Here is an 18,465-nt window from a genome sequence, read left to right on the forward strand (position 1 = left end):
TGTTCCCCAGTCAGCCTTGTGGCGCCAGCCAGATGCGAGGTGCCAGCCAGGCTCGAGGCGCTTTCCAGGCGCGAGGCGCTCGCAGGGCTCCAGGCTCCTTCCAGGATCTACGATCCTTCCAAGAGCTCTTCGCCTCCCAGGCTCAATACTCCAGCCAGGCGCGAGACTCTTGCCAGTGACTTAACTCTTTCCAGGAGCAAGGCTCCTTCCAGATCAGTGACTTCTTCCAGGCGCGAGGCTCCTTCCAGCCACGAGGCGCCACTCAAGCTCTAAGCGCCAACCAGACTCTAGGCGCCCTCCAGACGGGAAGTTTCTTCCACAAGGATATTGACGCCAGGCAGACACTTTTCGTCTTCTGGACTTCGCCCTTCTTCTGACGTTTTAGTAAAGGATCATATTGACGTTCAGGCTCTTGTTTTTCGAACTCCTCCTTTACGTAAGGAGTCTGCCAAGGCCCGGCCGTCTTCTCCTGAAACTGCACGTGTGCACAGCCTTTCGCCTACTCCAAGCCCCTCTGTGCTAGATCGAAGGACTCATTCGGAACGTTCTCCTTCAATGGAGCGTTCTACACACTCCAAGGAAGATTTAGAACCTGAGGATGTGTCTGATGAAGAACCTCCAGTGAACACAACTCTTTCTGATTATGAGACTTTAGCGGGGCTTTTACTTCAAGAGTTCGGGGACTCTCTAACTCCTGCAGCTCCCCCCTCTCCACGGTCACTTTTTTCAAGCACCAAGGCCGCTAAGTCTTCTTCCTTCCTCAAAATGCGCCCAGCTATATCGATGAAGAAGGCCCTTCAATCCCTTGGATCCTGGCTTTCCTCTAAGAGGGAAGCAGGAAAGACTTGTTTTGTATGCCCTCCCTCCAGACTTTCCGGGAGAAGAGGCATATGGTACGAAACGGGGGAGACCATGGGTCTGACTCTCCCTTAGTCATCTGAGGCAGACTTCTCAAGTTTAGTTGACGCCTCGAGAAGGCACGCCTTGTCTTCTGCCAAATCCATATGGGGAATTTCGGATCTAGACCATCTCCTCAAGGGACTGTTCCACATATTAGAAGTTTTTAACTTCCTGGACTGGTCCCTTGGGGTTTTGGCTAAGAAAACACAGGACCCTGATTTTCTTAGCCCCGAAATTCTTCACAGGATTTTGTCTTGCGTGGACAAGGCAGTCCAAGATGGTTCTAGTGAGGTTGCCTCCCTCTTCGGGACGGGCATTGTAAAGAAGAGGTCGGTTTTTAGTTCTCTACTGGCTAAATCCGTCTCTCCTGTACAAAGATCTTCTCTACTCTTCGCCCCACTGTCTGACCAGCTGTTCCCTTCTCAGTTAGTGAGAGATATTTCTCACTCGCTGACTGAGAAGGCGACTCAGGATCTTCTGGCACAGTCGGCCAAGAAGAACCGTCCTGCTGTACCGATCACCAAGAAGCAACCTCGTGCTCCTCAGCCGCCCTTTTGAGGAGGCCCTTCTACTGGTCCCCTATCGAGAAGAAGAGGCTCTTAGAAACGAGGAAGATCAGCCTTTCGGCCTTTTAAGAAAGGCAAATGACTCTCAAGTCCTCCATCCACCTGTAGACGCCAGGCTCCTGGAGTACGCAGAAGCCTGGGCCTTGAGAGAAGCAGACCCTTGGTCTCTCTCTGTTCTGAGGAAGGGATATCTAATCCCCTTCAGGGACAGTCCTCCCCTTACTTCGATCCCGAGGGAGCTGTCCGCGAGGTACAAGGATCCTGCCCTGAGAGCTATGCTCTTAAGTCTTTTGGACCAGATGTGGACCAAAGAGGCCATTGAGTTAGTTCAGGATCCACACTCCCTAGGCTTTTACAATCGCCTGTTCCTGGTACCGAAGGCATCAGGGGGGTGGAGACCTGTGTTGGACGTGAGCGCCTTGAACCGGTTCATAGAGAAAACAAAATTCTCCATGGAGACAACAGCTTCGGTTCTTTCGGCTCTGCGTCCTGGAGATTGGATGGTCTCTCTGGATCTACAGGACGCGTATTTCCACGTACCTATTTACCCTGCGTCGAGGAAATACCTTTGGTTTATGGTCCAGGGCAGGATCTTCCAATTCAGGGCTCTGTGCTTCGGCCTGTCTACGGCTCCTTGGATATTTACAACTCTGATGAGGAATGTAGCTCGTTGGCTTCATTTGAAGGGAGTCAACATCTCCCTCTACTTGGACAATTGGCTAATCAGGGCCAAGTCAAAAAGCCAGTGTTTGGAGGACTTGGCAGTAACTCTAGACCTCATAAGGTCTCTCGGATTGCTCGTCAACCTCGAGAAGTCCCAGATGATCCCCAGCCAGAATCTGATCTATCTGGGGATTCAGATGGATTCTCGGGGTTTTTGAGTTTTTCCTTCACAAGAAAGACTTGTACGAGGCTTTCAAAAAGTCTTGACCTTCTTAGGGAAAGAACAATGCTCGGCGAGGGAATGGCTAATCCTTCTTGGGACCCTTTCCTCACTAGAGCAGTTCTTTTCCCTAGGGAGGCTTCACCTTCGTCCCCTTCAATTCTTCTTGAAAAGAGTTTGGAGATGGAAAACAGGACATCTGTCCGACGTAATCAAGATTCCCCTGGACGTCAAACATCATCTAGCTTGGTGGTTGACCCCTCTCATGAGGAACGAGGGCTTGTCTCTTGCAGTTCAGAACCCCCTCCGACTGTTGTTCTCCGACACATCGGAGTCGGGATGGGGAGCCACTTTGGGAACGAAGGAAGTGTCAGGCACCTGGACAAGGGAACAGATGTCCTGATACATAAACTCCAAGGAACTTTTGGCAGTACACCTTGCCCTAAAGTTCTTCGAATCAGAGGTCAGAGGCTTGGTGATCCAGGTCAATTCGGACACCACCACGCCTCTGGCCTATATTCGAAAACAGGGGAGGACCCACTCTTTCTCGCTATACGAACTAGCAAGAAACCTTTTAATATGGGCGGAGGAATGAGGCATTGTTCTCCTCACAAGGTTCATTCAAGGAACGAAGAACATTCGAGCAGACAGACTGAGCAGGCAGAACCAGGTCCTTCACACAGAGTGGACCCTCCACTCAGAAGTCTGTCAAAGTCTCTGGTCCCTTTGGGGAAAACCTCAAATCGACCTGTTTGCCACGTTCCTCTCAAAGAGAATAGACAACTTCTGCTCTCTAGTGGAAGACCCCAGAGCTATTGCGACCGATGCCCTTCTCCTGGATTGGACGGGCATAGACGCCTACACCTTTCCCCCATTCAAACTTCTGGGGGAAGTGCTAAGAAAGTTCGCGGCCTCAAAGGGAACGAGACTTGCACTCATCGCCCCCTTTTGGCCCGCTCAAGACTGGTTCACAGAGGTACTGGAATGGACGGTGGACTTCCCCAGATCTCTTCCGTACAGAACAGATCTGCTCAGACAACCCCACTTCGAGAGGTTTCACAAAAACCTCCCCGCTCTCTCCCTGACTGCCTTTCGACTATCGAAAGACTCGTCAGAGCGAGAGGCTTTTCGCGAAAAGCTGCCAGCGCTATCGCTAGAGCCCGCAGGACATCAACCCTGCGGGTTTACCAGTCGAAGTGGGAAGTCTTTAGGAGATGGTGTAGAACGAAGAAGCTGTCCTCCTCCAATACCTCTGTGACCAACATTGCCGATTTCCTTCTCTTTCTTAGAGAAAAATCGAAACTAGCAGTATCCACTATCAAGGGATACAGGAGTATGTTATCCGCTGTTTTTAGGAATAGGGGACTAGAAATAGCGGAGAACAAAGATCTACATGACCTTATAAAGTCGTTCGAGACTTCCAAGTCGACAACTCCTCGTACTCCTAGCTGGAATCTTGATGTGGTTCTTAAATTCCTAACCACGGACAAATTTGAACCACCTCATCGTGCCTTGTTCAGAGATATCACGAGGAAATGTATTTTCCTTTTGGCCCTCGCTACTGCAAAGAGAACTAGCGAACTCCATGCATTGGACTCTCACGTAGGCTTTAAAGGAGACTCAGCTGTATGTTCTTTCCAGACCTTGTTTCTGGCTAAGAACGAAAACCCTTCCAAGCCCTGGCCCAGGAGCTTTGAGGTATAAGGGCTCTCTAATCTGGTGGGGAGAGAGATAGAAAGGTCCCTTTGCCCAGTCAGGGCGCTTAAGTTTTACCTTCGTAAGAAGGAACAACTCAAGGGTTGTCAGCAAAGTCTCTGGTGTGCAGTGAGGGACCCGAAGAGACCTATGTCTAAGAACGTGTTAGCCTTCTTCGTCAGAAACGTGATATCCGAGGCACATGAGTAATGCTCAGATGACTCCTTCAGAATGCTCAGAGTAAAGGCTCATGAGGTGCGAGCCATTGCTACATCCTTGTCCTTTCATAGAAACATGTCTATGAAAGACATATTGGAAGCAACTTACTGGAGATGCAACTCTGTATTTGCTTCTCATTACCTGAAGGACGTCAAGGTAACATACGAGAAATGTTTTTCTCTCGGTCCGTACGTATCTGCGGATTCGGTGCTGGGAAAGGGAGCTGATACTGATCCTTAAATTTAGTTGTGTTTTTTAATTGTGGTATTGAGTTTTAGGGTTGCTTGGAAGGAGGTCGAGGATATCTCCTTTCAATCGTAGTACTAACCCCGGTGTTGGGATCAAGTGATCGGGATCGGTGTTGTGTTCCTTTATTGCCATTAGGCAAAGGTATTTGTCATGTTAGCGGATTAGCACCCATTGACAAAATCCTTCAGCTCTATCGAGTAAGCAGATAAGACCCCATCGGTAGACTAACAAGAACTCTTAGCATGAGGTCACTACCTCGCTGAGGTCTCTTGAGGCGAAGCAGACTCCTGGGCAGTAGTCAAAAAGTCTTCTGCCTAATCAGGTAGGAACCAAGGTTTATATATACCTACAATGTATGTTGTTTACCTGTCTATTTCAGTAGTTAGCTGTCTCTTACCCTCCACCAATGGTGTGAATCAGCTAAGTATATATCTGACAGGGAAGTTGAATGTACAAAAATGATATTGTTATGTTACAATAAAGTTTTGTACATACTTACCTGGCAGATATATACAATTACAGTGCCCACCCAGCCTCCCCTCAGGAGACAGATGGGAGAAAATCTGATTAGAAAACGGGAATGGTTCCAAGTCCTGTCACCCAGCGGCAGGGCGGTAGGTCACCTGACCCACCTGTAAGCATGTGCCGTGAAATTTGAATTTCTGTCGTGACGACAGAGTCTATAGCTAAGTATATATCTGCCAGGTAAGTATGTACAAAACTTTATTGTAACATAATATCATGTTTATGAGTACAGTGTTCGCCCCGTATTCACGAGGGATGAGTGCCAGACCCCCGACCCCCCCCCCCCCCCCCCCCCACCCCCCCCCCCCCGCCACAAATAGCTAGAATCCGCGGGGATGCATACTAGAACCCCCCAATAAATGGCTAGAATCTGCAAATAGTTGAAACCCCAATAAAAATGCTTAAAACTGCCTATTTTGTTAGTTGAAGCTCAAGAAAATCCCACTAAAAATGTTTATACCTAGTTTTTTTAATAGTTTTATCACAAAAAGTGCATTTTATGATGAAATTCATAAAAAAGCATGAATTTGTGGATATTTCTCATAGAAAAATACTGCGAATACATACTGAAATTTTCCTTGAATAATAGGTAGATATGGTCCATAGAGAAATCTCGAATGCTTGAGTGCCGAGAACGCGAATACGGGGTCCACTTTACTACTGTGTACTTATTCTTCCTTAGATTAAGATAGAAAAGTGAAGTTTTCAGTCGAAAGAAAAATCTAGTGTTAATAATTATTATTAAATTATGCATTCATATACATATTTACCTACTACAAAGGGAATCATTAATGTCAGATTTAATCTTGTAATAGAAATGCAATGATTCCAATTAGTGTATGGTAGATGAAAAAGAATAAGTTATTGGCAGTGCTAGGAAATCTTGAAAATAGGTTCATATAGTATACATATTCTACAGTATGCCCCATCACACATCTTTTCATTAGCAATGATTTATTAAGACTACAAGCAACTTGTCCAAAATTTCTAAGTGTCATTTTTTATTATATATTCACTTGAGAGTAAGACTTCTAGTGTAAGGTATTTCTTCTTCAGTTTCATCAGTTACACAAAAAAGGGATTTTGACGAAGGAAAAATCTATTTCTGGGTGATTGGCTCGTGTCGCCCTATGAAAGTATCCTTAATATCATTCTTTCTAGGTAAAATTAGCCTAAAATTACCAGAGAAAAACAAAATTAAGAAAATGTCAGTAAAACTGACTCGCTCACTCTTAAAAAGAAGTGTCGGTATGTATAGGGCGAGGTGTGTGTAACACTGCCACGAGATAAACACCAATTAGAACTTCCTTATCAGAATCCCCCCAAGAGAGAGCTGATACCAACGGGCGATGCAGCCTCTACTACTACTACTAGAGGACGCCACGGACAGCAGCGCCCCTAGCGGTCATCCTTAATTAAAACAGTTAAATACATCTTGTCCTGCAAGGGGGGGAAAGCAAACCATAAAAAAAGGGGGGTTTCATAGGGCGACACGAGCCAATCACCCAGAAATAGATTTTTCCTTCGTCAAAATCCCTTTTCTGGGCTCAGCTCGTGTCGGCCTATGAAAGAGTACCAGAGAAACAGACAAGATGGGAAAAAAGGGAACAATGAAAAACAGTTTAAAATGATGGATATAATATAAGTAAATCAATTACAGCATACAGATTAAGCACTTAAACTAACTTATATTAAACAAAAATAATAGAATGTTAGAAAACTTAAAGTACTTAAATAGTAATTACAGTAAATTACAGAGATGCATGTAAAATAAGGAAAAAGGGGATTTACTTAACAAAATTGTAAAATATACAAACTCATGTGTCCTACCCTAGCATAAAAATAAGGGTAGGTACACTGAAATCCATCATCAATATAAATATTCCAAAATATATACAAACACATTGTGACTGAAGTTTATCATAAATATAAAACAGTGAATATATACAAACATATTGTGTCCTACCCTAGCATAAAAAATAAGGTAGGCTACACTGAAGAATACATTATCAGTACAAGAGTGGATGTCCCTAGCAAGAAATAAGGGACAATCCACTATATGATACAACGGCTAAGGCTATGATGTTTGAATAGCCTGACGATAGGGTGAGGCATGTTGGCTGATGTAGGTAGAAAGGAGACCTGGATCTAAACTACAACTACTACACAGTATCAGGGGAAACTATATTTCCCGCTGCTACTGCTGAAAACTTTAAAGATTCCAAGGACTTTAAATAATGCCGTTTAAAGACTGTCGGGGATTTCCATCCAGTATACTTTCTAAGATCCTCAAAGTTCATATGTTGGAAATAATTAATTGAGGTGGCTACTCCCCTGATATCATGAGCTTTTGGGAATGACTCAGGGTTGGCTTGTTTAATGAAGTAAAGGATTTGCTGTCTAATGCCTTTAACTGATAAAGTACCACCTTTTTCTCTCATGAAGAGAGCACCTGAGGATCTAGAAGAAGTACGAGATAGAAAGGCTCTAAGAGTTGATACTGGGCAGAGAGAAGGATCCTGTGGAAGTGGGATAACCTTCCAAGGGGCCCACCTTGCAAGAGGATCTTCATTTTTGGCTAAAAAGCTACGATCCGGAGCAAGTAGAACTTCTCCTGATGGGAGGAATTCCACATGACCCGCATCCCTGGATAGAGCCGACAGTTCTGAAATTACCTAGCCTCCTGAAGGACTAGGCTTAGTAAGAATAATGTCTTCCTCAGGAGCATTATGAATGTACAAGATGAGTTGTCAGTATCTGAAGCCAGTTTGAGGACATCATTTAAGAACCATGAAACAGTAGTAGGCCTCTGAGAAGGTCTAAGTCTAGCACAGGCTTTAGGGATAGATGTGAAATAAGATTCAGTCAAATCTATCTGAAAACCTACTTGAAAGATTTTCTTCAAAGCCGATTTATGAGTGGTAATCGTGCTAGCTGCTAACCTTTTTCAAACAAGGATCTGAAAAAGGAAGGTATAGCCAAATTAACTGTCATGGTTGTAGTGTTCGATTCTCTCAAGAAAGATGCTAACTTTTTAACAGCTGAGTCAATTGGTCTAATGGTTGACTCTCTCTTATCTGATTCTAGGAAGAGAATATTCTGTGGATCAATGTCAGCATCTTTATTAGCCGCAAACTTCATGAAGTCCATAAAGTTAGGGTCTGGAGAGTTCCTGAGGAAGCGAACACAGTCCTCATTTGTACTGATTGTGACAGTTTGGGATTGGGGATCCGTTGAGGTCGGAGACCCAATTCCAAAAGAAGAGGATACCAGTTTCTCTTGGGCCAGTCCGGTGCAATCAGAGCTACCATCCCTCTGAAAGACCTTAGTTTGTCTAGGACTTTCAAGAGAAGATTCACTGGAGGAAAAACATAAATTCTCCTCCACTGATTCCAATCCAACGACAGGGCGTCCGTGGCATAAGCCAGAGGGTCCAGGTTGGGGGCCACATAGCAAGGGAGCTTGTGGTTCGCTTGTGAGGCGAAGAGATCCACTTGGAGACCTGGGACTCTCCGGCTTACCCACTGGAATGACCCGACGTCCAGAGACCACTCTGATTCCAGAGGAACTGACCGGGACAGGGCGTCTGCTATCACATTTCTTACTCCTGCCAGGTGAGTGGCAGACAGATGCCATTTGTGTTTGTTTGCTAATGCAAAGATGGCTATCATGACATGGTTCACATGCTTGGATTTGGACCCTCCTCTGTTGATGCAATGAACTACCACTGCACTGTCCAAAACTAGCCTTAGATGAGACTTCTTCGGGGGAAGTAGTCTCTTCAGAGTAAGAAAAACTGCCATTGCTTCCAACACGTTTATGTGGAGCTGGCGAAATTGAACTGACCAAGTCCCCTGAACCTGTTTGAACTGAGAGTATCCCCCCCACCCGGACAGGGACGCATCCGTGTGAATAGTTAACACTGGGAGGGGATATTGAAGGGGTACTTTCTTGGCTAAGTTCTTTACTTTTGACCAAGGCCGTAGTTGGTTGCGGAGGATCTGTGGAATTACTGACAACTTGTCTCGATATTTGGAGTTTGCTCTTGACCGCCAAATTCGATTTATATCTTTCAGCCTTGCTTTCAGAAGGATATCTGTTACCGAAGCAAACTGAAGAGACCCTAGGATTCTCTCCTGGTTTCTTCTTGACGTTTGTTTGCATTTGAGAAATTGTCTGACAGATTTTGCTATTTCCTTCCGTTTGACCACTGGAATTGATAGATTGTGGGAAGACAGATCCCATTGGATTCCTAGCCACTGAAAACGAGATTCCGGAGTAAGTCTGGATTTCGTTTTGTTTATCTGGAACCCCAGATGTTCCAGAAAGTGAACTACCTTTTTGGTAGCTTCGAGACATTCCTCGACTGTTGGTGCCCAGATCAACCAATCGTCGAGGTATGCCGCTACCATGATTCCCTGAGCTCTCAATTGTTGTACAACCACTTCTGCTATCTTTGTGAATACCCTGGGGGCTACATTCAGACCGAAGGGCATCACTTTGAATGAGAATGTTTGATTTCCTAGCCTGAATCCTAGGAATGGGCGGAAGTGTCTGGCTATAGGGATATGATAGTATGCGTCTGTAAGATCGATGGAGCATGTGACGGCTCCACGCGGAAGTAAGGTCCTTACTTGCGAGAGGGTAAGCATCTTGAACTTGTCGCAGCGAATGAAAGAGTTTAGCTTTGACAAGTCTAAGATTACCCTTCTTTTTGTTGAGCCTTTCTGGCACGCTGAATAAGCGCCCTTGAAATTTTAGATGTTTGACTCTCGCAATAGCTCCTTTCTGAAGGAGTTCTTCCGCGTAATCTATCAATTCCTTTGACGGTATCTGATGAAATGATTTGATTGGAGGAGGATCTTTGATCCAACTCCAGCCTAATCCTTTGGACACTATGCTCTGTGCCCAATTGCTGAACCCCCACCTGTGGCGGAAGAGGAACAGCCTCCCTCCTACCTGGGGAGCCTCATTGCTGATGGGCGGGGTTGGCCACCACGCCCTCCTCTGAAACTGTCTACTCCTCGTACCCCTTCCTGCGCCACGCTGACGAAAGTAACCTCTCGCTCTACCTCTCGGTTGAGAGTAGCCTTGAGCCTCATATGCAGGGTTGAAGGCTGGCGAGATTAGGTGGTTCTGCTTAGAGGTGAAGGTTGTCCCTGTTGGGTAACTGGGACTGCCTGCACAAATTGCTGCTGTTGTTGGAGTTTTTATATGGCTGGAACCTCTTACCAGCCTTCTTTGGTTTCTTGCCAGCAGTGGGAACGGATTCCTGTTTCCTCTTTGAGGAAATACCCCACCTAGCTCTAAGGCTCTGGTTGAGTCTAGCAGCTTCGTGGTGTACCTCGTTCACCGCGGACTCTGGGAAGAGATCCGCTCCCCACATGCTAGCAGCCAAGAGTCTATTAGGCTCATGCCTGATAGTGCACTCTTGCAAGACATGCTTCCGGCAGTTCCTCCTAGCCTGGAAGAAGTCGAAAGCGTCCGTTAGAACCGTCTGAAACTGAGATTTCGCCAGAATCTTGAACAGCGGTTCCGTAGCGTAAGAAAGAGCAGCCATTTCTGTGATGATGAGGGAATTGAGGGACCTGCCAAACCTAGTTCGCGCATCGAACTCTGCCTGGATTAGGGAATCCGGCAGCCTAGGTAATTTCTCACCGAACTGGTCCATAGCGCAGTCCGGTTTGAGTTTACCCAGCGTGAACGTGGCTGGCAAGTTTTCCCACAATTCTCCGAAGGCCGGGAAGAGCGGAGAAGTAGACTCCGCCTCCCTCAACTGTGGAATGGGCTCATCCTTGAGGACTGCCTGAAGGGACTTCTCCACTAATTTCGTGGCGAACGGAAGAGAAACCTCCTCTTCCGTCGCGAAAATAGTGAAGGGGCTCTTGTAGGCCTGGAGTTTGGTGTTAGTACACTCCCAGTCCTCAAGGCAGTGAACCCATTCCCGCTGTGCGTGATCTCTACTATAAAGGACTGACTCCTTAGAGATTTTGTCTTCTCTCGTCAGAGCCGTTGGCGTCAGCCTAGCATACCCGATGAAAGGCTGCGTCAGACCCGGAGGGTAGAACTCGAAGTCCTCAATCCTTCGAGTTCCACACTCCGAGATAGAGATCATTCCGTCCTTGAATGGAGCGTAGGCAGCTACTCTCCATGGGTTCTCCATAGAGAAAGCTGGCAAGGAGTCATATGACGGGAGTTGAAGAATCCCCGTGCTAGATGCTGGGGAGACTGGGGGAGGAACCTGAGCTAGCCCAGCTACTCGGTCCTCATTCTCTCTCATTCTGTTAGAGAGATCCTGAATAGATTGTCCAGATTGAGACAGACTGTTTGATAGTTGCGCAAACATCTGTTCGAACCGCGTTCCCAGTGCGGAGATCTGTGAGCCTACTAGCACGCCCACCTGTTCCATCACCCCTGCTGAGAAAGTAGAGGGATCAAAGGTGCTGGTGCTTGCTACCCCTACCGGCATAGCCGGAGTGGAAGCAGTGGAGGCGGGGGAAGGCAGTGACTCGGCGGGAGCGCGAGCCTTCTCCTTCGAAGCCTTGCTTCTGGAGCTCTTTGATTGAGAAGAGCTCGGCTTTGCCTTCACCGCATCGGCATAGGAAGTCGACGACTTCCTAGCCGAAGAAGACGAAGACGACTTCCTAGAAGTCGACTTAGCTAGCGTCTTCGGTTTCTCTTCTTTTTTCCCTTCTCCTTAGGAGGTACAGAGAGAGCGGGAGAGCGAATAGGGATCTCAGATCCCGCAAAGCCTTGGAATGAAGCGGAAGAAGAGGGGACAGGAGAAGATCCAGGAGCGCCCAAGGAAAGACCTTGGGCGCCCGACGTACCTACCTCAACCAACAAATCCTCCCCACCTACCGCCATCGGCTCAAGGTTAAGGTCCAGGGCAGCGACGTCCGGGACCGACTCCTGGGAGGCTACGACTCCAAATGACTGCTGGAGGTCTTGCTGGATGGAGGCTATCAGCGGGGCAGCGGACAAGGGATCAACGTAGCCCGTTGACTTGCCCGCGGGGAAGATCTGGACGGCCAGCTTCCTGTCTAAAATGTAGGGCTGGCCCTTGGCGGCGTTCTTCCCGAAGCCGCCCACCCACGCTTTCAGGGTGGCGAGGGCGACTTCCCTCACACCGCTAGCCTGAAGGAAAGGTGAGATTAGCTGCCAATTGTGGAACGGGGTTAACAAACTTACGACTAGAAGTTGTTAGTAAAATAATAAGTAAGCCTATAATTGACTTACCCCATCTCCCAGCTGACCGACCAGGTCGTAGCAGATGGCGCAGGCTTCAGGGTGCCAGACGATCGTCTCGTTGAACGACGTGGCACAGGGGGCGTGAGACCTGCATTCATCGTGTCCACAGGGGTCGAACAGCGTCGCGTTACACGCTGGGACCTGGCAGTTGGTAGCCTGTAAGTGAAAAAGTACATGAGTACCAAGTAAACACTTACAGCCTAACATATGCTCCGCTGGTGCCGGAGCGATAAAGTTAGATTAAACCAGAGCCCCGCCAAAACACCTGTGGTAACTAGGTTGGTATCTAGGCTATGGCTCCGCTGATGGCGGAAGCACAAAAAGCAACCAACTAGGAGTGGTGGTAATGGAAACCACAACGGAAAATGGCGGGGATGGTTGATAAAAATAATAAAAATAACACACAATTCATTGTAAAATAATGTATAATTAGGGTATATCCTTAAAATAACAATAAAAAACAACCTCTCTCCGCCCGTCTACTAGAAGAGTGCGTAGGTAAGGGGTAAGCTCCTTTCCGGTAGCGGGGGAGAGATATAAGGATATAGTAGGCAAGCAACCGACCACTCGTAGTACCCACCCCATCCGCTAGCGGAGCCAGTAACCTAAAACCAAAGGTGCCCCGGCTGCGACGGAAGGCTCCTTTCGTATCGTAAGGGAGGTGACTGAGCAACTGGGGAGGGGGGGAGAAAGGTCTCGGCGAAACACGGCGGGAGCGAGAAAGGAGGGAGGGATGGCCTACTCCTCCCCGCCTCACCAACTACCCGCATGGAGACCCGGTACCTCATAGTGGTCGCCCTATACCCCTCGCTGGGAGGAACCCCTAGACACCTCCGAAAGGATGAGAGAAGGCGATAGAGGTTGTCGTAACAACCAAGGGTTCCCCCAGCTCCTCCCTATATCAGAAAGGGAGGGAAGGGGAAGGGTAAGGTGCTATGGAACACGTGACCGCAAGTGGCCTAGGCCGCGAGCAACACAACCGTGATAGGGCCACGTGAACCAAGCTGTACCAATACACGGAACAAGCACCTAGGCTAGCCTAACACCCTAAATAAAATATATATACATCGAAAGGTGGAAGAGACACTTTTAGTAAAAGAGAAAGAAGCCCAGGAGGAGGCAGACTGTTCCAAGAAACAGAAGCCTACTCGGAGCCAGCGATAGCCGATGTAGAGCAAGAGCCGGGATGCTGGGCCAGAAAATAATAATAGCCCTAATTACCAAGCTAAGAGAATGGTAGGAGGGCTGAACTAGCTAAAACTCGATGTAAAACAATGAACGTGATAAAGTAAGCCCATAAGTATAAGAAGTCCCAGTATGGAGGACCGGGAATTCTTACGAGGCGGCATGGCCGCCACGAGACAACCGGGGAACCGTATATGACCTATTAAGAGGAAAATACTGGTACCCGGAAGATAAAACTGTGGTAAAATATTACTTATGAGTTACTTAACTTAGCCGTGGCAATTGCAGAGCGTTCCATCGTAAATAGTACGGATAAAATCCAATAAAGCACGAGCACAAGAAAATGGCGACTTGTTGCTAGCGCTAAAAATTAAGGATGTCCGCTAGGGGCGCTGCTGTCCGTGGCGTCCTCTAGTAGTAGTAGTAGAGGCTGCATCGCCCGTTGGTATCAGCTCTCTCTTGGGGGGATTCTGATAAGGAAGTTCTAATTGGTGTTTATCTCGTGGCAGTGTTCCACACTCGCCCCTATATCATACCGACACTTCTTTTTAAGAGTGAGCGAGTCAGTTTTACTGACATTTTCTTAATTTTGTTTTTCTCTGGTAATTTTAGGCTAATTTTACCTAGAAAGAATGATATTAAGGATACTTTCATAGGGCGACACGAGCTGAGCCCAGAAATGGTAATATACATAATATTAAGACAGTTTTGCAAGGATTTTGGAAATCTATCTATCCTGAGGAAATGTTATTACTCCTTTCTTCTGCCAAGTTTTGAATATTGTTCCACAGTTTGGTCTTCTGCAGCTAACTTGCATTTTGTATAAAAATTTCTGATTCCAGATCTACCATCAATCCGTGGCACCATCATTCCAATAACTCATGCTGTGCACCTTGTAAAATGCGTCATGAATCTAGTCATCCTTTGCATTCAGATTAACCCAGACTATACTGTCCATCATGCACAAGATAAGCTGTTAATGACAAGAATCTTGCAGTATGTTAGTGAGCTTTAACATCGCATAGTTTTCCAGAAGTTTTCTCCATCTGGAACCATATTATGGAATGGTCATCGTAGTCATGTAGTTAAGTTATGAGAACTCTTGAAGTTTAAACTGGGTGCAATTGGTGTTCGTAGAACTGGCTCATGTGAGCCTCATTTCATGACCTCATTATTTTATCATAGACTTTATTCTTTGTTTTCTCTTTGTAGTTTATTGATTGCTTTCATACATTTTTCTGGACTTCTTTTTATGTTAGAACCAGTGGGCATGTAGCAATATGCCATCCTAATGAAGGTAGCAGCTTAGCTAATAATAATGAGAGTGAAACAACACATGTGACATGCATTGTACTGAGCAATTGGACATGCAAGTTTGTATGTTTGATTGTGTATGTGTACAATATATTCCATATCTAAAAAGTATACTGGATTAACATACTGTATTACATGACTACATGGAAAAAGTACCCTAGATATTAAGGTCTTTTATTTTAAACTCATGAATTTTGAAATTACACCTAAGGTCTCAGTTACTTACTGACTGTCAAAACCAGAAAATCAATGTAAACTAGAATCTGCTCATTTAATTCATCACATTTTATCATATGATGATGTGTGCTATCTGTTGTAATTATCATTCTCCTCATCTTTCATGATATTATTAAGCCTGTATTCTAGTAAGGTTTAAGTGTTGTGCTATAATTTAAACTACATGTTATCATGAATTATCAATTTTACCAACTATACATTTTGACTGACAAGTTTCATTAGTATATTCCTTAGATCTGCTTCCAGTATCTGATTTGTACTGTACTTCCTTGAGAAGGAATTTGCTGATTTTCATGGAAGGAACATTCATAATATAGAAATGTTGTGACCTTCTGGTAATTATAAACTTTTGGACATCTTTAAATGTGTGTTGGGGCTGTACTATAAGGTGTTACAACATAATCTGTGAGCAAGTACCAGCGAAATTTTAATGAATATTATGGGGTTCGTTCTAGCCACCACCCCTCAGAGGTCCCCGTACGGTTCGCCCGCCCGCTCTCCGGTGCACACCCCCACGCACACCCCCCAGTACCCAGGTGCGCACATAATCCCTGGTGTGCACATTCTCATAACAATGAAGTTTTCAGTCCATTAAGAATGTTTTAGGTCCACTGTAATGTGACTTTACTCAGTCAGGTTTAGGGAATGTATGATAAACGTTCATATTTACTAACAACTTTTTTGCTATGGAATACAGGTGCTTTTATTTAGATACCAAAAGTCACACATGATAAAATGTTACTAGTGTGCTGAAGACTTTAGGGTTTGAGACTGGCACGTTGCCCTGTGGAGTAGTTGTCATGTCTTCGAATGAAATTCATAATCTAACTCAAAAACTGCAAAAGAAAGAAGCTGTTGAGCCCCTTGCATTGGTCTTAACATTAAGTGTTGCTGCCCGTACTTTCCGGAGTACAGTATATGTGTAAGCTTTTGAATTCGAAAAAAAGAAAGCACTAATCACAGACCTGGCCCTTATGTTGCTAGTTCACACACAGTAGAGCAATAGGCACTATTATGACCTTTCTCCCTAAAATTCTACAACGTTCACCACTCATTTGATATGTTTTGATAACGGTAGATGTACTATAATGATTAACATTTATTTTGAAGAAGGCTATGATTCTGTTTTATTTGACAGTTGCACTTGAATGCCAATTTCAACAATGCACTTTAGCTATATGTGATGGTTTTCTATTGTCAGTGCTAGTGTTTGTATTTATATATACTATATATATTGCTACTAATTTTAGATAATAGTTATTTGTTGCACTGCATACTTTTTAACATAGATTATAATTGCATTGTGATAACAGTTATGCTTGATTGGTGTTTATGCACATTTATCTTGTGATTGCTAGATACCTACATTGATTAAATGAAATGAGTGTTAAGTAAAAGTGTTGTTTATATATGTATATATATATATATATATATATATATATATATATATATATATATATATATATATATATATATATATATATATATATATATATATATATATATATATATATATATATATATATATATATATATATATATATATATGTAATGTGGTAATGTGTGTATGTACTAGTTTGCTGTGCTTGCATGTGAGTGAATGAGTGCTTGCAAGTGTATAAAATAATTGAAGTGACACATAATTTGTTCTTTTACAAAGAAATATGCTAGCAAGTTAATTACATAGAAATTTCATTAGTTGTGTTCTATTTTGTGAATACTGTAGACTCGTGTAACGCTTTCAAAGTATCTTAGGGTTGTAAATTATTTGATTAACATGCATCATAATTCCAGGTATTTTGCATACAATTTTACTTGCCTTGAACAGTTACAAAAGTTAGAAGAACAATGAGTTCATGATTTTTATTTTTTATTATGATGAAAAAGCTTTTAGTAGTCAAAATATTTTTTAAGGTTTTTGAAATATATATGTATAGGCTATACAGAACTAATTTTACAATTCTGTAGAAAATTGGTATTTAAAATGTGAATCACATTATAGCTTTATATCAAAACAGATTCATAAGAATTATTATGCATAAGATCAGAGACTGGCTTAGTAAAAGGTAAATGTTGATTTTTTATATTTAATTGATAACTCTCTAGAAGCTTAATAATCCTTCTGATAAAAAAATTGCATATGACTTGAATGTGCAGTACAATGCAAACAGGAAACTGTGTTATGTTTTGTTAACCCTGAGTATGTTATGGAAACTTATTTATACCCCCTTTGGTAGCTGAATCACTCAATGAGACTTTGGTCTCTGTATGCATTTATACATTTCCTCTGCCACTGTATGTTCAAGGTTTTTTATCATGCATTGTTCTTTAATCTAAAGTTATTATAATGAAAGTGCTTACTTGGTCAGTCTTTATAGTCAAAGCTAACCAGAATTACACTGCACTGATAACATTTACAACTGCAAAATAATGCATTACATTTCTTTTATTTGTCAGATTTAAAATAGTGTCTGTTTACTATTCCCATACAAATTACAAACCATTGGCTTACAAGACACTATTATACGTACTTAAATACTTGAAATAGAAGCAAAGGAAGAAGTAGCCAAAACATATCTTGCTCTTTTAAGTGTTGTGGGATAACTCACATGTGATTTATATCTATATTCCCTTATTTCTCTGCCGTAGGTTCAAAGCTTTGCTGCTCCCAGTTATGTATACCATCTTTTTTGTGTCATTCAATCTTTTTCTTCTAAGTTGTACTGGAGTTTATCTTGTTTGTTTTTGTCTGATTTTATGTAAATCTTGGGTCTTTCCTTTATTTCTACCAAATTAGTTGCTTGATATTGTCAGATTTTCCAGCCATTTGGCTGGAAAATCTGAGTGGTATGTGGACCATCTCTGCCTTTAACAAACATTTCAAGAAACTGTTTCTTCAGCTCATCTTCCTTTCCTTTGTCAACCTCACATAAGTGTATCCATCTTTCTTGAAGACTATACTACTACACTGTACAGTAGGTTTTGAGAGGGAAAGTGTTCAGCAAGTCTCTCTCTCTCTCTCTCTCTCTCTCTCTCTCTCTCTCTCTCTCTCTCTCTCTCTCTCTACACATTATTAAAGGATATATGCAGGCTGAGTTTTGCCACTGTCATTGTTGAAGGTAAGCATTCTATCTGTAGCTCTTCATTACTAGCTGACTTCCTCACTAACCCCATGGATGTCTCTGCATCTGCCCAAGACCTATTGGATAACCATTTCAAAATTTTTCCTTGCTCATAAACTGGATTTCACAAGCCTCACAGAATTGAGCTATCGTATGGATATGATGCATCTTCCTAGTTGATTGGAAACCCTTGTGAACCATTGAAAAGGCAACATGCAAATCCTCTCAAACAAAAACGTCTTAATATTTTTTATCTGCCAAGGGTATCAGTGAACTTTAGGAACTATTTACTGAAATCATGTTAATATCCCAGACTTCA

The 18,465-nt window shown here is 43.9% G+C and overlaps 1 protein-coding gene across 9 annotated transcripts in view; it reads left to right on the forward strand.

The window, feature by feature from the left end:
• The window catches only part of LOC135215440 (endophilin-A-like), a 610,297-nt gene that overhangs the window by 530,966 nt on the left and 60,866 nt on the right, over positions 1–18,465 (forward strand). For 7 of the 9 annotated variants that reach the window (XM_064250095.1, XM_064250096.1, XM_064250098.1 and 4 more), the window contains one exon: positions 15,480–15,560. The exons of the other annotated variants lie outside the window; for them this stretch is intronic. In XM_064250095.1, coding sequence (XP_064106165.1) covers positions 15,480–15,560 — 81 coding nt within the window. The remainder of the gene's footprint in view (positions 1–15,479; positions 15,561–18,465) is intronic. 9 annotated transcript variants of the gene reach the window in all.

This window comes from Macrobrachium nipponense, chromosome 5, assembly GCF_015104395.2.
Source record: "Macrobrachium nipponense isolate FS-2020 chromosome 5, ASM1510439v2, whole genome shotgun sequence".
In the NCBI taxonomy this organism is placed as follows: domain Eukaryota; kingdom Metazoa; phylum Arthropoda; class Malacostraca; order Decapoda; family Palaemonidae; genus Macrobrachium; species Macrobrachium nipponense.